Genomic DNA, 23,279 nt, shown 5'->3' with positions numbered 1-23,279 from the left:
CATGATAGTGAAGATTTTCATTTATGAAGTGTTTATCAGCATCAGAAAATATATAATTTGATATTAAGGTATAATGAATCACTTTTTTTCATCTAAATAATTTTTTTACTTTAAATGTCAGCAAAAATATGGATACCAGAAACAATTTGTTTTTTTAATAACATTCCTAACTATGCAGTGCATAGTATTTGCCTCTGTAACTCTAAGAAATACTAATAACTGCATTCAAACTAATTCTGCACACTTGTAGAGAAATGAAAATTGCAGTTTGGAAACATGACATTAAAATGAAAGGCGAACAAAAACAGAGCTGGCTCAAGAATGGATGGATCGATGCAGAAATTACAAATGCATTCCACACTAGTGCATTTAATGCCCATACATGTAAAAAAAGCAGTTGTAGAAGAATATTCAATTAGGTACTAAAATTACCAAAATATTATACTATATTCACTTATTAACATCGTTTTCATAGAAGTGCCTAATGATTTTCAAGTAGTCACATTTTGGTAAGTGTTTTCTAAAAAAATAAAAATTTTACTGAATTCAAAATACTTTGCATAGTTTTGTTAAAAATATAATATAAAAAAAATGGGTTGTGAGATATGAAGTTTCATAATTAGATAAAACATCATTTTGATGAAGTTTGAAAGTGTCCAATCCCTTTTAAGAGACATTGTATATACTGTCAGAGTATGATCAGATTAGTATATATATCAGATACAGTAGCAATCAATACACTGCAATTCAAACTAAATCTATTCGAGTTAATTAATACAAAAGACTGGTTAAATAAAAATGCTTGAAATGAGCAAAAATATAAAAACTACAGGTGCAATGCACTTCAAAAGCACATGGTTATCACACAAACCAATGATAAATCATTCTGTTTAATCTAAGGTATATCAGATATCAAAGATAAAGATTAATATTTACTATATCAATGATATATTTTTAATATTACAATAAATTTACAAACAGTAACAATACATGTATCTTATGAGATATATTTATATTTAAAAATACAACAATCTTATGCCTATATTATTAATCAAAATTTTACAAACCTTTTGCGAAAATAACCATTAATTTGTCATTTCACTTATTTTTCAAATTCCACTTAATTGTACTTATTTTTCAAATAATATAATATATTGCAAGGAAGGTAATTTTTTTTAAAAATAAAATTTAACAAATAATATTTATCATTTGCAAAATGTTAAAATTATTTTTAAATAAGTATACAAATGATGTAGGCATGCTTATAATCAGTGGTCCATAGAATTACTCCTGAAAGCATTCAGAAAGCCAATATTATGTCATTTTCTTTTTACTTGCTTTAACTATTGATGGCTATTAAGGTAAAAAAGGGAGCCAGTTGTTTATATGCTATGTATCTGCTTATGTGTGTGAATTTTTAGCTATTTTTTTAAATATATTAATATTAATGAAAAAAATTTTAAAGCATCCAGATTTTGATATAAAATAATGCCATGAAGGGGAAAAGGTTATTGTAATTATAAAATAAAATATGAGGTAGAGAAATTCAATGAAGATGATATTTCTAAAACTTTTAAGGACATTCAATCATTACCAACAATGTCCAGAAAAAGTGCCCAACATTAATAACAACTTAATCATCAGTAACCTGCGCCTGGTTGACAACTAATATTCATCTGGGTATACAGAAAATTAATGGTGCAGGACAATGCGAATTTAAATGCAGAGAGCAAAAATTTGATTTAAATCCAGAATCTCTAAAAGTTATTTCTCTTAACTAAACATAGAAAAAATGAAACTAAACAAAAAAAAAATCTGTAAAAGTGTGCAATAATGCAACGGATAATATCTAATTTAAGACAATTAAATCTTTCTATTTGATAGTAACTTCAAAAAATATATATAAATATAGAAAAAACTTTTTATTTCAACTCAGAATTTAAAGTAGCTGACCAGCTTCTGAAAGTTTTGAAACTTTTTTCATGGCAATACTCTGCAGCAATATGTATGCACAAAAATATAATAAGAAGTTTTAAATGCCAATAAAAACTTTTTTCACAGCATGCAAGAGTGTATTATATAAAAGTAAAATACTCTAAATGGCCTGTGTCTAAAAATATAAATTACTGATAAAATATAAAACTACAAAATTATTTAAGTTCATTAGTCTAAATTATTCAAATTTTATTTCTCATTACTTAAAAAAAAAAATTCATCAATATAAAAATGGGAGATTTATAAAATAAATATCCCATTATTATATTATTATTATTAAATAAACTACAATAAAGTTAATCAACATTAACATATTATTAAATTAATAAGTCAAAATGCTTCTTATAAGTTTGCTTCATAAGTTTTTTTGTACATTATATGTTACTTATAACTGCTTTTCTTGACTAGGAATTATTTATTATTAAAGGTTAAAAATTTCAATAAATGAAAACAATAAATAAAACTAAAACGGCAATTCAAAGAGAATGTAGAAAGAATAAATACATTGGCTGCCATATGATTCAAATGTGATTCCCAACAACTATCTACTTGCACCAAACTATCTATCAATGGTTTGAATATTTGCAATGAATTACAATGGTAAATATCTTAAATAACAATATTTTATTAATTTTTTCAAAATGATAAAAATTTTGAAGAAAAATTAATAATTTTGAAAAATTGAGAAGATTGAACAAAAAAGTTAGAATATACTGGTGGTTATCAAAATAATGGAAACACCTTATATTTATAAAGAATCCTATATTAGTATGGTATAGTACCGCCTTTGGCATTATAATACAGCTTGGGTTCGCTTAGGAATCACTTCATACAATTGTTGAATAGTGTGTTGAGAAATATTGTACCATTCTTCCTGGAGATATTTTAAAAGTTCTGGGAAAGATGCCGGTGGAGGATATTGATTCCGTATTGAATGCTCTAAAATAGATCATAATTGTTCAATTATATTGAGGTGGTTGAGTGTGCGGACCAAGGTAGATGTTTAACTTCAACAAACCATGATTAAATAAGTCCTGTTGCATAAATAGGAGCATTATCATCCTAGAAAATCCCCTCTCTTGTAGGAAACAAAGTTTGTATCATAAGATGGACCTAGTCAGTAAAAATTTCTCTAACGGCAACGGCAACGTCGTGATGTTTCGGAGTTCCGCGATGTGACAAAGTGGTCACGAGCACCTCCACATCATAATTTGGAATAGATACTTTAATTTGTTAGTTTAGGGAAAAGTTAAAATTAATTGAACTAGTTTGGACGAGCGCAATAAAGCTCTAACGTCATGAAATTTGGTATTTAATTCATATTATTATAATTTTTGATACAATTAATTAATTTAAAAAATAATATTTATATTATTTATGGGGTAAAATAGAACTTTAGTGGAATTACGTTGCACGTGCCTTAACTATTGGGGCTTTTTTGGAACTAAACTTTCTGAAGGAAAAATTTCAAGGAATTTCACGCGTGTAGCTCATCGTAGCTATCTGAGGCCAAAACAAATAATTTTGAAAAATTTAATCCACCAGATTGGTAACAGAGTTAATTAATTCTCAGTTTTTTAACTGAGGGGAAATTTACATAGACATTGTCTATTGCAGCTCTAGGTCTTTTCCTAGAGCTGGGTACTGCAGGATCATAAGCAGGTAGATTAAGTAACTTGTTACGAATCTGGGGCAGTTTTTCGAAGAAATTTATTGATGTTCTTCTAATAAATTCCGAAACAGGTTCAATTTTGAGATCGTCATGTAAGATCTTTCTCCTGATATACCAGGGGGCGTCAACAATCTTCATCAGGTGCCTATTTTGAAAAACTTGCAACCTCTTAATGTTTGTGGCTGATGTCGCCCCCCATATTTGGGAGCCGTACATCATTATTGGTCTTAAAATAGCTTTGTAGAGCAGAAGCTTGAGCCTAATCGATAGCTTACTCCTAGGAGAAATTAAGCTGTTGAGTTTAACACTCGTTCTAGTAGCTTTGGTGAGGGCTGCTTTAATATGACTATTAAAGCTTAATTTTGCGTCTAAAATTAACCCTAAGTATTTGTATTCATTTACAAAGGGGACGGGTTGGCCAAAAATTTGGATAGGGGCTAGGTCAGGCATATTTACTTTTTTAGTAAACAGGAGGCACGCGCATTTACTTGGGTTGACTTTTATTTTCCAGCCGATGAGCCAGCACTGCAAAATGGTCATGTACTGTTGAATGTTTGATATGACTATGTTTGGGTCCCTATGCTGTGTAAGAATGGCGGTATCGTCTGCAAAAATTGCTAAGTGACAATTGCTAGCTCTAGGTAGATCGTTAACATAAATGTTAAAAAGAGTTGGAGAGAGTAAACTTCCTTGCGCACAACCGCTTCGGATTGGTCTGGGGGAAGAAATTACATCGTTAACTCGTACCCGAAAATTACGAGAAAGTAGGTACGAGCGTAAAATTTTGACAAATTGCGCCGAAAATCCAAGTCGCATGCACTTGAATAAAAGCCCTTCGTGCCAAATTTTGTCAAAGGCTTTGGCTACGTCCAGAAAAAGTGCACCTGTGGTTTGGGACTTCTCAAAGCCACTGTGAATCAATTCTGTAACACGAATTTCTCTAAACTTCTCCTCAGTGATCCTTCCTTTTAAGGTTACAATTGGTCCAGCAGAAAACCAAAACATGGCTGCCTATATCAGGACAGATCCACCTCCATGCCTGACAGTTGGAAGGAGATAATCACAATCATACGCTTGAGTAGATGTCCTCCAAACATGCACTCGTCCTGTTGTTGGGAAAAGTGTGAAACATAATTTGCCAAACCATATTACTTTCTTCCATTTATCAATCGACCAGGCTTTGTGAGTGTGACACCACTGTAGACGACTTTTGCCATTAACATCTGTGACAAGTGGCTTGGGAGTTGTTGCTCTGCAATAAATATTCTATTTATGAAGGTGCCTTCTAACTGTAGTCACTGACATTGGAGAATCTAGATGGGTACTGAGCTCTGCAATCACTTTTGCTGTAGCTGTTAGCTTTTTAGATATTACAATCCCCTTCAATACCCGTCAGTCTCTTTCATTGAACTTCTCTTTCCGCCCACTATTTTGCTTTACCGAGCTTCTCTTGCCACGCTGTGTGTATGCTGTGTGTATTAGACACCATACCTCTAGAAATGCCTAAAAGTTAGAATGTTTCGGTCACACTTGCTACAGCTAGACAGGCTCCTACAATTTGGCATCCTTGAAAATCTGAGAGGTTCAACATTTTACGCTTTTGAAAAAATCCAAGAATTACAAAACTTTAATAAAGCTAACACATACTACCAGGATATATACATTTCAATTTATTAAAAAAAAAACTGTTGTCTATTATATTTTAATGCTTACAAAGAGCGTTCCAAAATGTCACTTTTATTCACAGGTGTTTCCATTATTTTGGAAACCACCTGTATAAAAAAAAATTACTAAGCAGAAGTCAAACATTCCAAATATTGATCAAAGCATTTTGCTTCAAAAGCGGAATATAATTTACTTATCTCTCTAAACAAAGAGAAAACTTAACTAAATAGCTTACAAAAAACAACTTTGTTTTCATCTATCCATTTTTTTTCCCCTGTATATTTGATGACTTAAAAAAAGAAAGTTTAATGCTATTTTTTCATACATTCAGTTTTTCACTTTTCGCATTTTTTTTTTTTTTCTTTTCCTAAGCCAGATAAGCATATCTTTATATATTATGTGCATGAGGTTACAATCTTATTTAATATATATATAAGGGTGCTACCTAAAAAGTTACGAGGAATTACTCAAAATTACCTTTTGAATTAGGAGAAGGTTGAGGTGGAGTAGAATTAGATGTTGGCTTTAATATTGCCCACTGCCTTAACTGTGCAGGAGTTGCAAATAGTGTACCTATTTGGAAAAGAAAGATATTTAAACAAATAATTTGATTTGGCATATAAAAACTCTGCCTTTATATCTGATAAACCAAGGAGAAAATATTATAAATTGTAAAAAGTATGTGATGATCTAAATCAATTTTGAATCCCTGATCAAAAATGAAATTGATTTAGGAAACAATAGAATTATTTTTAATCATCACTTATTCCTCTTTTGATATGCTTATCATCTGAATTAATTTTGAATTCTTATTTTAAAAAATTATGAAATAATTAAATTGACTGGAATGAAAAAAATTAATCCTGCTTTCCAATATATCACAGCCTGTAGCAGAAATTCTTAAACTGATAATGATTTGAAGGCAAAATTCAGATACTTTAAAAAGCTAATTTCACCATTTTTTTTATGTAGTGCAGTGGGTTAGAATATAAAGTTTTGTTTACATTTTAAACACTTATTTTAGGTTTCATTGGGCATTTATTTTTCACTTTGAAGCTATATAAGAGCTATTTTTGTAATTTTAAGCATGGTCAGAAAAGCTGGAAAAAGACCTTCTCCAAAAGCTTTCAACACCACAATAGCAATTATAATGCACATAAGAGTTTCTCAATTACTATTACTTCATGCTTCTTAACTTTTCTTACCATTTCAAAATTAATATATTAATGCATTAAATACAACTCTAATGTGTATCAGATATTTTATGTGAGGGATGAAAAAGCACAAGATTCTCATAACAATATCATAAAAAAAGCCAGAAGCTCTTTTACAAATATATATTGAAACTTGGCACATTTCAACATATATAACATAGAAACGCCGAAATTGTGCATTTCAAGTTTATAGCGCATGTTTATTTTGAAAAGACTGTACAGAACTTACATCACTTCAGATATTGCCTACTTTGCAACTTTTAATTATAAACTTTTTACTATTTCTTTGTAATCTAACAACAATCTCAGGTGCAATTAATTGTTTCATAATTCAATACACAAATATTAGCTGATATTTAGTTTTTGCAGGATTCTACAAAAGTATTTTTTATCTACCAATTTCATGCAATTCTCAGGGTTTTCATAGTTATACCCTTTCCAAAGCAACAACTACATTAACATATAAAAGCAAGAATTTCCTTCATTAATATTTACTTTAAAAAATGAATGCAGCAAAATTTATAAGAAAAGTAGAAACATTATACAGCAGTTTAATAAAGTAGCATTGTTTAACACCCATGAAAAAGTAAAAATATATTATTATACAATGATAATCTACTCTTTTTTTTTCAATCCAAGATATAATTACATAAGATTGTAATATTTCCATTAATCAATAACTTAAGTTCATCGCCCAAATCAGTGATTATGAATAAATTATTTATAAGAAAAGCAGCAAATTTAGAAAGAATGATATTAAATGATGAACTACTAATAAGTATAATAATATTTAATAAACATCAAAAGAATTGAAATAACTTTTATCGTAAAAAGAAATATAAACTGCTTTACTTTAAAACAAAATTATGTAGTTCTTCTAACTATTAAATATGCAAATGAAAGAAGCCTGCATATTTCTAACGTTTATATTTTTAATTATTAATATTTCATTTTATACACAACAATATCTATAGAAAATAAATTTATCAAATGATAAATTATTCATAAATGAAACAATTCCTAAAAATTCTTTAGCAAATCATTATCAAATTTTAAAATTACTATAATAAAAGAGCAAATGAATTTAATCCAATAAACCATTATATTATGTTGAGTTTGACTTTGTACTGACAATTTTATAAAACTTCTTTCTTCATCATACTTAAAGACTCAAAGCTTAGTAATTTATTTATCCTTAATATTAACTTTTCTCCCCAGCAATTTAAGGAGGTTACTTTATAATTAACTTCAATTTTTTATAAACAGTAAAAAAATGTTTGAAAAAAATATAGACATTACAAATTATAACATAAAGTATAGCAAGGGCACTTTATACTATACAAACACGATAAAATGCTTACACAACCAACATTGTTCACTATAAGTATTAAAATTATAAATCTTAACCAATTTTTTAAAAATAAATGTCAATAAACAAAATGCCAAAAAGTTTTTCTTTCATGAAAATAAAAAATGTTCATGCTGAAAATACTTTGAATAAATGCAATATCTAAGAATGCACCTGTAAACATTAAAATATCATGTTAGCTAGCAGTTATGTTTTTTCAATATGGAAAGTATATAACATGGCAGTATACGATAATTTTAGTAAAGTTGTATAAGTCTTGGATTTTTCTCAAAAGCATAAAATATCAGAACTTACAAACTTTCAAAGAGTCCAAGTTGTAGGAGCTTGACTTGATGCAGCAACTAAGACTGAAACATTCCAGTCATTTCTAGGTGCAGGGAATGTAAAGTTATGACAGTGTAAGTATAGTGCAGCCAGACAAGCTCGATAAAGCAAAATAATGGATAAAAGAAGCTGAGTGAAAGAGACCAAAGGGTATTGAAGTAGATTGTAGTTCTAAAGAAAAACAATGAAAGCAAAGTGTTTACAGAGCTCAATGAGCATCAGGATTCTCTAAGTGTCATTAATTACAGTTGGGAGACATCTACATAAACAGAAAATTTATGGTACAGCAGCAATTCACAAGCCATTTGTCACAAATTTTAATACCAAACATTATCTATAGTGATGCCATAACCACAAAACCTGGTTAGCTGACAAATGGAAGATAGTTATATGGTCAGACAAATTACCTTCTGCACTTTTCCCCAAAACAAGTTAAGTACAAATTTGGTGGACACCTGCAAAATGCATTATCCTTATTTTCTCCTTCCAACTAACAGGCATGGAGGTGGATTAGTCATGATATGAACAACTGTATTATGGTTTTCAGCTTACTCAATCATAACCCTGAAAGGAAAGACCACTGAGCAGAAGTATAGAGAAGTTTTAATTGACCAGGTCCATCCAATGATATAAATTTTGCTTCCTACACGAGACAGAATTTTCTAGGATAATAATGCTCCTATTCATGCAACAGGACTTTCATGGTTTCATAAATATGAGGATGAAGTGAAGCATCTACCTTAACCTGCACAGTCCCCAAACCTCAACATAATTTAACCATTATGGTCAATTTTAGGGCATTCCGTCTAGAATCGATATCCCTCATATTAATATCTTTCCTAGAATATTCACAACATATCCATTATGAATGGTACCATTCCTTTAAACACTACTCAGACTTGTAAGATTCAATTCATCAGTTAATATAAGTTGTATTATGTGCCAGAGCTGACCCTATGCCTTAATAATAAAGATTCTTGTATTCATTTGTGGTGTTTTCATTATTTTGATAACTACCTGTATATACTTGGAGTAATTCATATTGAATAATATTTCCTTTTATTTATTCTGCAATACTGGATTTTCTGCATTATAATCCTTATGAAAAAGTGCAATGATTTCAGCTTTAACCCTAAATTTTAAAATTCAGTAGCTATGAATTCAAAATTAACATGTTGATGGACAATACACCCTCATGAAAATGATACGACAGAACCCCTTACAACATAAACAACTTAATCAGTTCTGTCATATGACATAATTTCATAATTATGCATTGTAATGTTATGCCATAAGTGATGTATGAAATTGAGTAGTGTCTCAGCAGGCACTGCCACCTAGGTTGTACTATTATTCATCAATGTGTTAAGAGATAATTGTTATTATACCATCAAATCCTCATAAAATGATCTATCATTTATTAGAAATTTCTATACATAACACAAAGACTTAAACAGCTATGTATGCTCACAGATTTTTTCATAAGAAATAATATAAAAACATTCACTTATTTTTACAGCAATAGAAATTTTTGAGATGTAAGATGACATGTACAGAAAAGAAAAAAATACTGCTGATGAATCAGTGGTATTTTTAACTTCAACATTACAAATCCTTTTTTCTTTTTTTTTTTTTAAATTGGAATGAGACTTTTTAACCTTAAATTCATAAATCTGCTGAAAATATGTTTACCTCTTTTGATAAAATAAGACATTATTTGAAATGAATTCAGCATTAGAGACTATTACATTAGGAATTATTACATCCAAAAAAATTAATTTTTCTTTTTGTAAAAAAAAAGTTGCATTTTCTAGTACATTGTAAGCAAGATTGAAAATCTCACACATATTTGTATACTTATAAAATAAGTTTGACAGTTCAAGCCTTTTCAAATTAAAAACAATGATAAAAATTTACAATCTGTAACTCCATTTATCCAAATTTCTATATGTTTAATTTTATTCCAAGAATTTGCAAGTTATATATATATAGAGAGAGAGAAGTTTGACTATCTATTAAAAAAAGAGATAGAAATCAGTACTGAATTGCATTCTTAAAATTCTATTAATGTGAATATATATAGAAAATTATTTAATTATTCAACATTTTAGAAAAGAATAAAAAGAAAGAAAAATTCCATATGAAAATAAAGCATATTGATTTAAAAATCTAAACAACTGGGCAAGAAGGAAAAAAAAGCTCATCATATGATATAATTTAATTATAATTTTAAATTAAGTTGGCACAAAATAAGATACAAGTTTACATACCTTGTATAACATTCTTTGTAGGAAGCTTTGCTTGCTTTGTATTAGACATTAGTCAGCCATGCCTACTTTTATAGCAATAAGTGATTAAAGCAAAATAGGCAAGTGTACTCGTAAATCTGAAAAGATATCCTTCTTTAAACTAAATCACATATTTACATCAAATAATTCTGAAATTTTGTCATCTACTAATTACTATAAAAAACATGTAAATATAACTTAATGTAAAAATACCAATATGTCAATGATTAATTTTCTGTTAAAATAAAAATATTAGTAATATACTTTGTTCAATTCAATTTTTACTTTGTTCAATTCAATTCAAAAAATTCAATTTTGCATTGAAAGGCTTGATTTAAAGTAAAAAGGAATGACTCAATATTAACATTTATAAACAAATATATAGCTTTATGCATTGCCAGTCATGCTCTGTAGCTTTATACAAGGCAAAGTCTCTAGGGAGTTGTATAAGGACTTCTTGGAGTTTTCAAAAGATTCAATCAATTTTCATTTTCTTATGAAATTTTAAAATACTGCATAAAAGAATCCAATTATTTAATATTATTTCCTTTTGGAAAAAAAGTCTCACATCCTGATAAAAAAGAATCTTAATAAAAATTTAAATCATAATTAATATAATATTATCTTGATAAAAAAAATGATTCAATCTCTAGTATAAAAATACAGGAAAACATAATCAAGCAGTAAAAGAAGGAAAATTGCTTAGTGGAAATCCATTAGCTTATTATGTGCTTTTAGTACTTTTCACAATGACAGATAGTCTGACAAAAAAAAAACTTCCAGTTTGATCTAAAAAAAACCCAGAAAGATTATGCAAACAACTGTAAATATGCAAAAAAAAAAAAAAAAAAAAAAAAGCAAATTTAAATCAAGAAAAATTTTCAAATAAAATCTGTGCTAATTCTAATAAACATGTGAACAGAAATATATGAATATTCATCAAATTTTTCCTTAAATTCTTATTGCTTATTCTCCAAATCGAAACTTGTGATTTTATATTCATGGTGCTAAAAAAAGTTTCAGTTAAAAAATCAATTATATGCACCTCACCCTTACATTTTTTATTTTTTTTTCACCTTAAATAAAAGAATTTGGAAGAATTTCTAAATTATTTTTCCAATTTGTTTTTAATTACATTTCCTTTTAACATGAATAATTTGTACTCAAACTGTTAAAAAAATCTTAATTGTTAGCTGCTTTGCAAATAAAAGTGAGAGGTGGCTGAAAAATAACTTTGTAGAATAAAATTTGCGTTAAAAAAATCCATATTTAACAATGTGTTCAGAATATTAAAATCTAAATACTTTCAAAATTTGGTTTTATATAAAATAGGTAAGAAATGAGCAATGGTACGTAGTCAGAGATGTGTTTCATTTATAATCTGCAGTAACCCATCTCTATTATTCAACAGGAAACTGTTATAACTCCTTTTTAATTTGCTGGAAAACCTAACATCTATCCCTTCAGAAACAATCCTTCATTATTTAACTGAAAACTAATTTAACTCTGTAAAAGTTGTTTCACTGCGAGGTTCTTTCAATTGCTGGAAAAGCAGCCTAAGAATCAAGAAACAAAAACTGCTTCATATTACTTAAAATTTGAAGCAGTTTATTTTATTAAACAAGGCATTCTACACATCTGCTGGAAATTATAACACAAAATTCTTCAAATTATTCAATTCTGAATTGAAAAGAAATGGAAAAAGTGAAGTAATGATTAATTCTAAGATAAGAGCAATAATTAAGTTTAGTACTTATCAAGAACAGCAACAGAATTCCTTCAACTGTGTTTTCAGGTTATAATTACTCCTTTTATAATATTATTTATTTTTCTTGCCATGATTCTCACTAATTATCAGAATTAGATTATTCACCCAAAAACTTTTTAATTCACAGAGCTAAAAGTGTTAAGATATTAATTATAATTCTACATACCTACAATCACATGTTATCTAATCTAGGCAAATCTGACATATTTTTGTACCATGCAATTTTATATTCAGATATTAAAATTTCACAATTTAAGTCAAATGAATTAGGAATATAAAAGATAGTAATGATCTTTATGAAAAAAAATCATGAAATCATCTAGAATCTTTAATTTTAGATTTTTCCCAATTTAACTAGATTTCTCCTTGCATTTATGTCCATAATTTGTAAAACTAGAAAAACGCATTTCAATTCGATGTTTGTTTGTTTTTTGTCTATTTCAAATGTTTCTTTAAATCATGATTTTTTTCAAAATTTATGCAAGGGATTGTTGCCTATGTTTTCATTATTTTCTAAATATTACCATGTTATTCTCTTTGAATTTCAAATAAAATTCTACCAGAAATTTCCTTGATATAAAGTTTATTATTTTTTATCTATCATTGCTTTTGACAGAAATTAATAATGCTTAATATTTTTAGAGTTTGCATATTTTTGCATAAAATGTGAATAATATATATAATAAATATTTATTTTTCTACTCTTACTAGCTACTCCTTATACCAGCTTTGAAATTTAGTGAAATAAGTATTAAAATGTTTTTCAAACATTTCTATTGCTGATATTTAATGGTAAGAATCTAAACTGCAAGCCAATTAAAAACACTTCACATATAACTATTTGAATGTAAATAACTGTACACATAATAAATTAAAATATTTAGATATCAAAAGCAAGATTTCATTCTCTTAATCCAACAAATAATTTGTTTGCAGGCAACAAAGAAAATAAGAAAGACTATCTTCTGTTTTTCATTTAAATATAAATGATTATGTCAAAATGTAATGATTATTATGATTAGGATGTTATTTTCCTCTTTAAATTAATCCAATGGTTAAATCTATAATTCTTCATAAAATATAAATTAACTTTGATATTTTAAAAAATACATTGAATTAGATTTCTTTAAAATGGACAAACGGGAAATATTTTTCAATAATATTCAGAAATGTCTCATTTACGAATTTCGTCTACACAATTTAAAATTATTAAACCAAAAATTTAATTGCATTATTTAACAAGTTAAAGGGAAAAAATTAATTAAAAAGCTAAGGAAAAGATGGCAAGATAAAACTACAATTTGGTTTAATTTCATTTTTAATAAAATAAAAATTATTATCTTCAATAATTAATTTCCAATATAGTTTGGTAGCAGATTGATAATCAAAAAACAGGCAAGAACAGGTTATTAATTAACAGGTAAGAAGTTGAATATTTTTTTAAAAAATAAATCAGATTCAAAGATGACTACTTCAGATTAATATATTAAAAAGTATCTTTTGCTACATACTTAATTACAATATTACAATTTGAATAACAATGCAATAAATTTAAAGAAAAAATCAAACCAACTGAAGTTAAATTAGGAAAAATAACAAATATTAAAAAAAATAATACTAATAGATAGAAGGCAAACTTGATAAATAGTACAATTAAGGGTTTCTTAAAATGTTAAAAATTAATTGAGGTTTTTATTTATTTGGTTCAAATGAACATCAATAATTTTTAAATACTGCACTCATTAATTTAAAATTAAAGAAATTTGAAAACTACTGAATTATGCATTAAGAAGTTCAAATAAATAAATTCAATTTACAAATGATTATGAAAATTAAATTTTGGAACTTTTCAACATCATTTGATGTATATTCTTTTACGTCTCAAAATAAATTATTTAGCTCAATTTTAGTTATATTTTAGACACAGAAATCTCTATCATTTTTTTTAATTTAATACAAAAACGATTAAAAAATAAAAAGATTTGAATCAGATTGAAAAAATCCTAATACAAAAAATTAAAATGAAGAATAAGAAATAGAAGTGTTGAAATAAATACATATATTATACGCTAAGTAATTTTCTAATCTTTATGAATTCATTACATTAATGATTATTTTATCTACAATAAATTCACATGGAATGTTATTAAGTTAAAACCGCATTATAAAACATTCTTATATAATATGCTCAGAGATTATAACAAATAATGATTTATGATTAACATTATAATCTCGAACAACTTTATTCATAGATACAAACAAGCAACCAAATATTCAAATAATTCAGAACTCTGACTTTTTCATACTCAAGGCAAAATTCAATCAAGGATGTAAATATAATAAGAAACTTGAAAATTTTACAAGAAAAACTAACAAATGAAAATTGGGAAAAGACTTCTTTGAAGTCCTCAAAAATTTAATTAAGTTTCCATAATAAAATGTTTGTTTAAATTTCACACAGTTGAAAGATTTTGTGATATAATGACAATTTTCTGAAATACTTTTGAGGAAATAATAGTTGTGAATTGAAATCAAATGAACTGTGAAGTTAATAAGCAATAAAAAAGTAGGAAAAATGCCTTGCCAAAAGAATAAAACCTTCATTATTATTATTATTATTTTCTACTGGGGAAAGGTAAACAAAATTGCTTTACCTTTTATTCTTTTTAAAATAATTTGGATGCTTTGATTTCTTGGACTCTGAAGAATTTTGAAAATCAAGATTTAGAAATCAAATTATGAATAAATTATAACTTTCCAACCAAAATAACACTCAATATATAGATTTTTAACTTATAAAAAATAATTCTTAATATAAAACAAAGGAGATGTAAAAAGACTATCAATATAAAATGTTAGCATATTAGTTTAGTAAGGAAAATGTTGGCATATTAATTTAGTACGAAAAAAAATGAAGATTCAGTTTTCTGAATGAAATTAAGATACAATTCTGTGCAAGTTTTATTAAAATTAAATCATGAGAATTCCAAATATTTGCTGATTTTATCTTTTTTTCAAAAATGTTATAGTATTGATCATCACTTAATTTGCCTTCACTCAATGTCATCCAGTTTAAAGAGAATAATTCTATTTCACAAATTCTTAGTAAAAATGAATCTAAAACATGAAAATTTTTAAATAAGAACTATACTAAGAATTACTAAAATAATTTTTATTTTATGAGAAATATTTCATTTATTTATATTACCATTTTATATTAAGAATTCAGCTAACAACATGATCTTCCTGGGCGGAGCTAGCTGCCAATCATGTAAATATCACGTGGTCTCACTGTTGTTGTTAGTATATATTTTTTTTCCAGTAGAAGGGAACTTGACTCCTGTACTAGGGGGAGTGTGATCTCGGCTCTCTCTCTCTCCCGAGAAATTTTATGTGTAGATCTCTAGGCCTACTACACTATGGCGTAATTATGTGCCTTTTGTTATAAATGTTACCAATAAACCACATAAAAGACAACATGTGTCTTCAAGTCATTTCATCCAGACCACAATCTTCACTATCAAATAAATTATTGTGTAATCAAGAAATGCAATAATTTAAATTTTAAGCCAATATTAATATTTAATCAAATTAATATGATCTTTTAAGCAAATTAAGCTTTTTTTATTTTTAATCAATACTAATTGCCTTTGGTAACCATATGTTTCACAAGGATATTGGTTTTACTTAATTTCAGTTAAATCATTACAGATATATTTTCAAATCTATAATTCCCCTAAATCTATAATTCCTCCTTCAAGCATTAAAATTGTACTATTTTAAATGTCCTATATACGCTCATTCAGTACTTGACTTATTTTAAAGCAAATCAGACCTATTTAATCTACTTGCCATTGGTGATCAGCTGTTTGCCAAGAAATTTTATTTAAATCATACAGACATAACTTCAGGATCATGATTCTGCCAAACTATTAGACATCAAAACCATCTATTTTAATTGTCTCTGATATATGTTTTGTTTATTGTGTTCATGAACATTTATCATGGAGATGAGTCCCATAATATTATAGCAATATTAAAAATGTAAATATCCAGTTCATCTTTTTAAATTTTCCATACTGTAACTTCAATTTTTCAAATATATATAGGCTATGCCCTGTAAATTATCTCATTACTACTGAATTATAGCTTTCAAAAATGAAAGAAAATCAGGCAATCAGATAGTTGATAAAACACTGAAAAGAGTTTGAATCCTAGGACAACAATGTAATGCATTGTTGGAAATTAAACAATAAAAAAATCAGAAAATAGCAAAAATTTAGGAACAATTCACATGTCTAATAAATTGGTATCATTAAAAATTCAATTTTTAAAATTTTTAAACAGTATAAAATTTATTTTTAAGCAATAATATTTTCAGAAGTTATGGTGGAAAAATGCCAAACTTCAGCTTAATTTTTTATTAATTAAAAAAAATTCTCCAAGATGCACATTCTTATCCTGTATATTATGAATGTGCCAAATTTTTTATCATTAGACCAAACTGTGTAGCTTGCAGAGTACCAACATACACACATTTATTTTTATTATTAATGCAGACTATAAATGAAAAATTCAATGAATAAACAATTTTCAAAAATATGTATTAACTAACTAACAATATCATAACTAATTAAATATTTATTAAATGCAAACTCAAGAAATGAGGTTTTCAAACTTAAAAAATTATCATTCCTTTAAATATACAGTATATTATTTTATATATTTATTATTCATTAATTTATTTGTTAGTTCAATTATAAGTGCTTTTGAATTCACATGCGCTATAAAAAAAATCATACTTATAAAAAACATATTACATGCAATAACTTTTTATAGAAAATCGTGAGTCTATATTTTAATACTCTGCAAATTCCATAAGTTCTTTTTTCAATCTCATACGAAAAAGAAAATCTACTCAATTTTATCAATTTTGTTTTATGATAAATTATTGTCCTTTCATAACATGGAGAATTTTAATGTTAATGTTTAAAAATGTATTTTACTGAAATTGCCATTTACATTAAAAAAAATATTTCCTTTTGAAAATTTCTGTATTAATATATTTTCTAGAGCAAAATATCATAAAATTGAACATTTCACAAAGTCTTTTTTTCTAAGCAAAGGAAAAATTTTAAAGAAACGAATTGATAAAATTCTTATTTATTTTTATAAATATTTAAATTCTTACAACATATCATAAATTACTCAAATAAATACTTATAAATTATAATTGTTTATAAAATATATTAGTTATAAATTATAGCAAAACTTCTACACTGTAATATAAAGAGAGAGAGGGAGAAAAAAACTATGATACACAGACTTTGAACAAATTTTTTTTAATACCAATATTAAGGGCAAAAAATGTAAAAGAAATTAAATCCATAGTTGCTAAAAATAAGAGCAATTCATAAAAAAGACAAATAACTGAATTAAAATTTTAATTCTATTAACAAAATGTAATTGTAATTTTGAGTTGATTTCAAGAACATATATCTTAATTAAAATGTAACCGTTTAATTTTATTTCATCAGTAGAAAAACTAATTTAAAACATATGAAGATGAAAAAAATTAAATAATATTTTATTAAAGGCTAATGCAAAGCATAAAATATTTGCCTTTTTCTTTTTTTCATAAGCTTTTTCAGCCTTCCAAGCTTAGCTTATTTAGAAATTTTAGTGTAGTCAATATTAGATTTCAAAATAAAAAGCATTTTCATTTCTGTATTGACTGATCAAATAATTAATTTTTGCATTTTTGTTTTCTTAAAAGATCTGTAATTTTTTCAACTGTTAATATTTGAGTTTTTGAAATTTAAGAAACATTCAACATTAACATTTCCATTACGTGAAGAAGAGTAAAAAATTCACACTAAAACAAGAATTTAAAAGTCAAAATGTTCCAAGTTATATATCAATAACTTTCACAAAATATATTCAAAATTACAATAATTAACGTCAAAAAAGTTTTAAAACATTTAAAAGTAATGTGCCGGTGTTTACATATATATATAATTTTTCATTTCTGATAGTTAAACATCATGTATACAGTTCTTAAATCCCATTTAAAAGATATTAAAACAAACCTCTTTCACCATAGTTATTTTTATTCATCATAAGTTCCATAAATATTTCGCTTTTTTATGCTAAATAAAGTCATAAAGTATTTCGTAAATGAATACCGATTATATCATTTATTAATAGCATGAAATATGAAGGTACTGACAGATGGTTCGAATGCGATTTAAATTTTACAATTACTAAGAAATCTAGTATTACTTTTTCACTTTATAATGTCTATAAATGTCTTTAAAATAACAAAGGTATTAAAATAATTCCCAATTTTGGTACAGTGTGCTAAAAAGACTATAAATAGAATACCGAAAGTAATACTGGACAAGACAGTCGTCTGTCAAAAGCTGGGAAAAGGATAATGTACAAACAAACATACAGAATAAAACTATTATCTTGATACATAGAAATAATCAATAGATTATTTGTATTACAATAAAACGTTTTAAATGAGATATATACTTTTAAAATGATTTTAAAAAATAGGATATCTTTACCTATCTTTAACACTATATTTACAATTTCTACACGCAATGTTAAGGTCACAGTTACTGAAATAACTATTAAGAATCTGATTTCTTTTTATGCTTCCTTCGGTTGGAATCCAGAACTTATAAAATTTTTACTTTATAAACTGTATTTTAAATAGCCATTGGAATCCAATTCGTTTTCTACTGTCAAAATAATAAGGGTATAGTTCATTTCATTTTTCTTTTTATACTCCAGTTTCACATATTGCAATGCTTCATGAACTTCAAATTTCAATTATATTTCTCCTGCATATATTTTCTACTAAGATAATGTTATAAATATCATCAATTTTTTTATAAAAAAATTCGAACTAAATGAAGAAATTAACTCTAAGAATAGCACATTTTTGACAAATGTATCATCAAGACTACTTTCACTTAATAAAAAAAAATAAACATGCAAAAATTATCTATACAATAAAATTATAAAATCATGCTGTGTTTCAAATCACTACTTTTTTCTTTTTTTTTCGTATCTTATAAATATTTTATTGGCTGTCCATCAATGTTTTGTTGTCAAAATAACAAGATATTATGGTTTACTCTCTCCCCCCCCCCCTCTGTTACTGCCGTTATTCATCAGTAGAGATGCATAATCCACGATTTTTTGAATAACAAATAGTTTTGCTATGGTTATTTTTAAATATTTGTTGCAAATATCTGTTACTTCAATCATATTATTAATTTAAAATTAAATATAAAAATTTTTAATTGTAATTAATACTTAATTTACTAATTTAAGTAACGTGTGATTGAATTAATTTATCTATTTAAGCTTACTTCTTAAATTTGATTTTTTGAAAACTATTTATTTAATTTCTGTATTGGAGTAAACCGTTTTCTGAAAAATTTGAATTAAATATAAATGTCATTTCTTTAAATTGTTTACTTTAGTTCTATATTTTACCAATAGATGGCGCCAGCAGTAAATGGAATATATGCAAAGTCAAATCACAAGCAATTAAGAAAGATTTGTATGGAACAGTGCATCAACACATACGAATACCAGTAAGACCGGTTACTCTCTTGAAGTGGAGCGGCGACTTCACACTTTCCTGTGAAGACACCGCTCCGATAAATTTCAGTGATATGCAATTCAGTGATACGATGATTCCAATAACCGGTCCGTTCACTTTTCAATAACGTTCACAGATTTCTCCTTTTCTGTTATGTTCGAAAGCTTCCATTGGACAAATCGTATCGATTGTTACTTTCCAGTGAAGTCACCACTCCGGTAAATTTCTGTGATATCGTATCGATTGTTAGTCTCTATCGTGATCCAAAACCTGTATTCGAAATATCACCAGTAAGCTCGTGTCAAGGATTTGAATCACACCCCTCTTTGAAAAGTATTGATCACTTGTATTTGTGACTTTTTGATATTGGTTGCGTAATAACCGCTCGTAAAATATTCGTCATCCCTATTCATCAGAGCGAACTGAAGAATTACAAGTTTACTCGACGGTTTGTTATTTTCCATGAATCGGCTCTGTAATTTGATTCATGGAATTTTGCGCATCAAATTTCACGTGCAAGTTTCAATATATTGCGTGGGCGCGGACAAAAAAAAAATCGGATTTCAACATCTTGCAAAGTAAAATACATTTCCAAATAACTTTTTTCTACTGTAATTTTTTGATTACTCAAACAAATTGTTGTTTCAAAATATATTTTATATCATATGAAATGGAAACTGGTGAAAATGTGGGTCATGAAACTTGCGCTTGAGAATAAGAATTACTCTCAAGTAAGAATCAATTCGCAAATGTGGTTTGAATGATTTGCAAGTTAATTAAAAGTATTTCTTTTCAGCAAAATTTATCTTGACAGTTCTTTCTAATTCGCTTCAATATTTATTCCAAAATATTGAGATTAAACTATAATTTTTTGTAACAATTTTTCATTTTATAAACATAGTTTTAAATGCTTGAAGCAAATTGAAGAACAAAAAGAAATCCTTATTGAGGGGGTCATTTTCTCGAAAAATGTCTACATAATATAATTATAAAAAGATAATATCTTAAAAGAATTTTTCAGTGAATACAAAATTGTAAAAGAAAATACAAACTGCTTCATTGATTAGTTTGTTTTTGTTTTTAAAAATTATAATTTCAGTTTCTCTTATTTTTTGTTTTATTTGAAGATTATACAAACCATCTTTGGTAGCCAGCAGTTTGTTTTTGTTTTTAAAAATTATAATTTCATTTCCTCTTATTTTTTGTTTTATTTGAAAATGATACAAGCCATCTTTGGTAGCCAGCTGTTCACCCTCCTTCTATATATTTAAAATAATTTGCAGAGCAAAAAAATCTCACCATCAGTTATTGTACCAATTTCACTAATTTTTGTTTCACCTTAAATTATTGATACCAGTGTATATCATAATATATTCCACCATCGTCCATTTTTTTAGGGAAATGCCAACGATATTATTTCACTGCACTTTATCTATAGAAGAAAAATGGCGTTAGAGTTCCATAGCATCAATTTATATAATGTTTTCTCTAATTTTCATAACTTATTGAAGCTTATAAACCCGCATTCTTCGGCCTTTATTTTTGAGATACATTGCAGGATAAATAAAGCTGCAAGTTTCAGAAATAGGAAAAATTTTCCTAATTTTTGTCTCCAGTTAATTTCGCTACTTTGCATTCACAGTTAGCCATCAGAATATATCATTATTACGCAATCATAATTAACAATATATTTTCTTCTGTTTTGATAAGGAATATTTCATCAAAAGTGGTACAGATATCTATATTTATATCATTAATATGATCATCGCTGGTGGTTAGTATTAATAGGATTTATTTAATCATATCAATCCGATTTGATGAGCTATATCTTCTGAAAAGAGTAGTAATAAAAAGCGACATGTATTAGTAATATGAATTTAATCTTATCAACTAATTTTGCTGAACTACATCTTATAACAATAAAGAAGACATTATTTTAAATTATACTTTAAAGTGGTAAGAACTTAAATTTTAAAATGATGTAAAATCGCTTTTTGTGCTATAATATTCTCCATATTTGATGAGAAAATGCTATTATTTCGATTAATTCTTAGTTAGAAATGTAATTAAAATTTATAAAAATTTGAGGATTTCTTATTGAATTAGAAGAAATTTCTTACATTATTTCAACTATTGAACATTATTTCATTATTTCGACTATATTAATATTGTACCAACAAAGAAGTAATTATGTGGGAAATCTAATAGCTCAAGCCCTAAATGTCTGCCCTTATAACATTTTCTATCACTTTTTATCATGAATGTCAAACCACGCAACTTCTAAATAGCAACTAACCTAATAAAAATTAGCATGTCAATGCTAAAGCTTCGAAATATAAGCCTTTCAGAGTAGAACAATTTTTAATTACAATTAAAGTTCTCGGGTATTTAAAATGAGGTATGAACATTAAAATTTATTAAAAAATATTTATAAAATAAATTTGAAGCAATAGTGATACCAATTGTTTTTATTAAATCAGTGAGTTCAAACAGCAATAAATTTGCTTTTTATTACTTTTTTTGTCATTTATCTTCTTACTATATTGTTTTGACATCTTTTATAGGCATTGTAAAACATCGTTTTCTTTTCCATATCCCTCAATGTGAATTTTCTTGTATCTGATTATTGAATGGAAGGAGCCGCTGACCATTGCGGTAGGAATGTAATTTCACCTGGCAAACCAATAAAACAAGAACGCAACTCCTAGCGGAAGATATTCAGCAAAATATTGGAGCAGACCGTTTCAAATATCCGGTAGCTCCCCCTGAAAACACAATAGTTTCTTTTCTCACTCTTCCTAAAATAACGTTGACAGACATTGGAGACTATCGATTGATTGTATTTTTTTTTTCTCTGTTTCCTCTTTCTCTGGCACAGAATTTGTTGGAAAATCTTTTGCATTTGATTTTTTTCATGAACTAAATAATTTAGATTAATTGAAGATATAAAACTTCAGTTATGAACATATATATATAAAATTTTTATAATTTAAATTAGGTTTACCTTTATTTTCTAAACGATGGGAAAAAAACTTTCAGCCTCCTGCAAAAGAAAAAGGAGGTACTGAGGCAACCAACAAAAGGCTTCCATGATCCCTCATCTATCGCATTCGTATGTCATTTTATGAGCTGGCATGAACTAGATACACGTAGTTGCTTATGTTTTCATTTCCATATCATAGAAACTTTAATTTTGAATCCCAATTAGATTTTCGTATAAGTAGTTTCTGCCAACGACTGCTTTTTTTACCAAGCAAATCAATGTCGTTTTCAAAGAGCTATTTACTAACTCAATTCTACTTAATATTTAAAATATAATTTTGTAAGCCAAGTTGATTTTTCTTAATTTAGATGAATCTTCAT

At 26.8% G+C, this 23,279-nt stretch overlaps 1 protein-coding gene across 3 annotated transcripts in view; it reads right to left on the bottom strand.

The window, feature by feature from the left end:
- The window catches only part of LOC129960015 (calmodulin-binding transcription activator 1-like), a 149,017-nt gene extending 130,099 nt beyond the window's left edge, over positions 1-18,918 (bottom strand). For all 3 annotated transcript variants that reach the window (XM_056073044.1, XM_056073021.1, XM_056073027.1), the window contains exons 1-3: positions 18,868-18,918; positions 10,510-10,625; positions 5,810-5,905 (exon numbers count right to left, since the gene is read on the bottom strand). In XM_056073044.1, coding sequence (XP_055929019.1) covers positions 5,810-5,905; positions 10,510-10,558 — 145 coding nt within the window. In that variant the 5' untranslated portion in view covers positions 10,559-10,625; positions 18,868-18,918. The remainder of the gene's footprint in view (positions 1-5,809; positions 5,906-10,509; positions 10,626-18,867) is intronic.
- Positions 18,919-23,279: the final 4,361 nt, after the last annotated feature.

The sequence above is a fragment of the Argiope bruennichi genome, chromosome 2, assembly GCF_947563725.1.
Source record: "Argiope bruennichi chromosome 2, qqArgBrue1.1, whole genome shotgun sequence".
NCBI classification, from domain to species: Eukaryota; Metazoa; Arthropoda; class Arachnida; order Araneae; family Araneidae; genus Argiope; species Argiope bruennichi.
The sequence above is the reverse complement of the archived record's forward strand: the minus strand, read 5'-3'. Positions and strand labels throughout refer to the sequence as shown.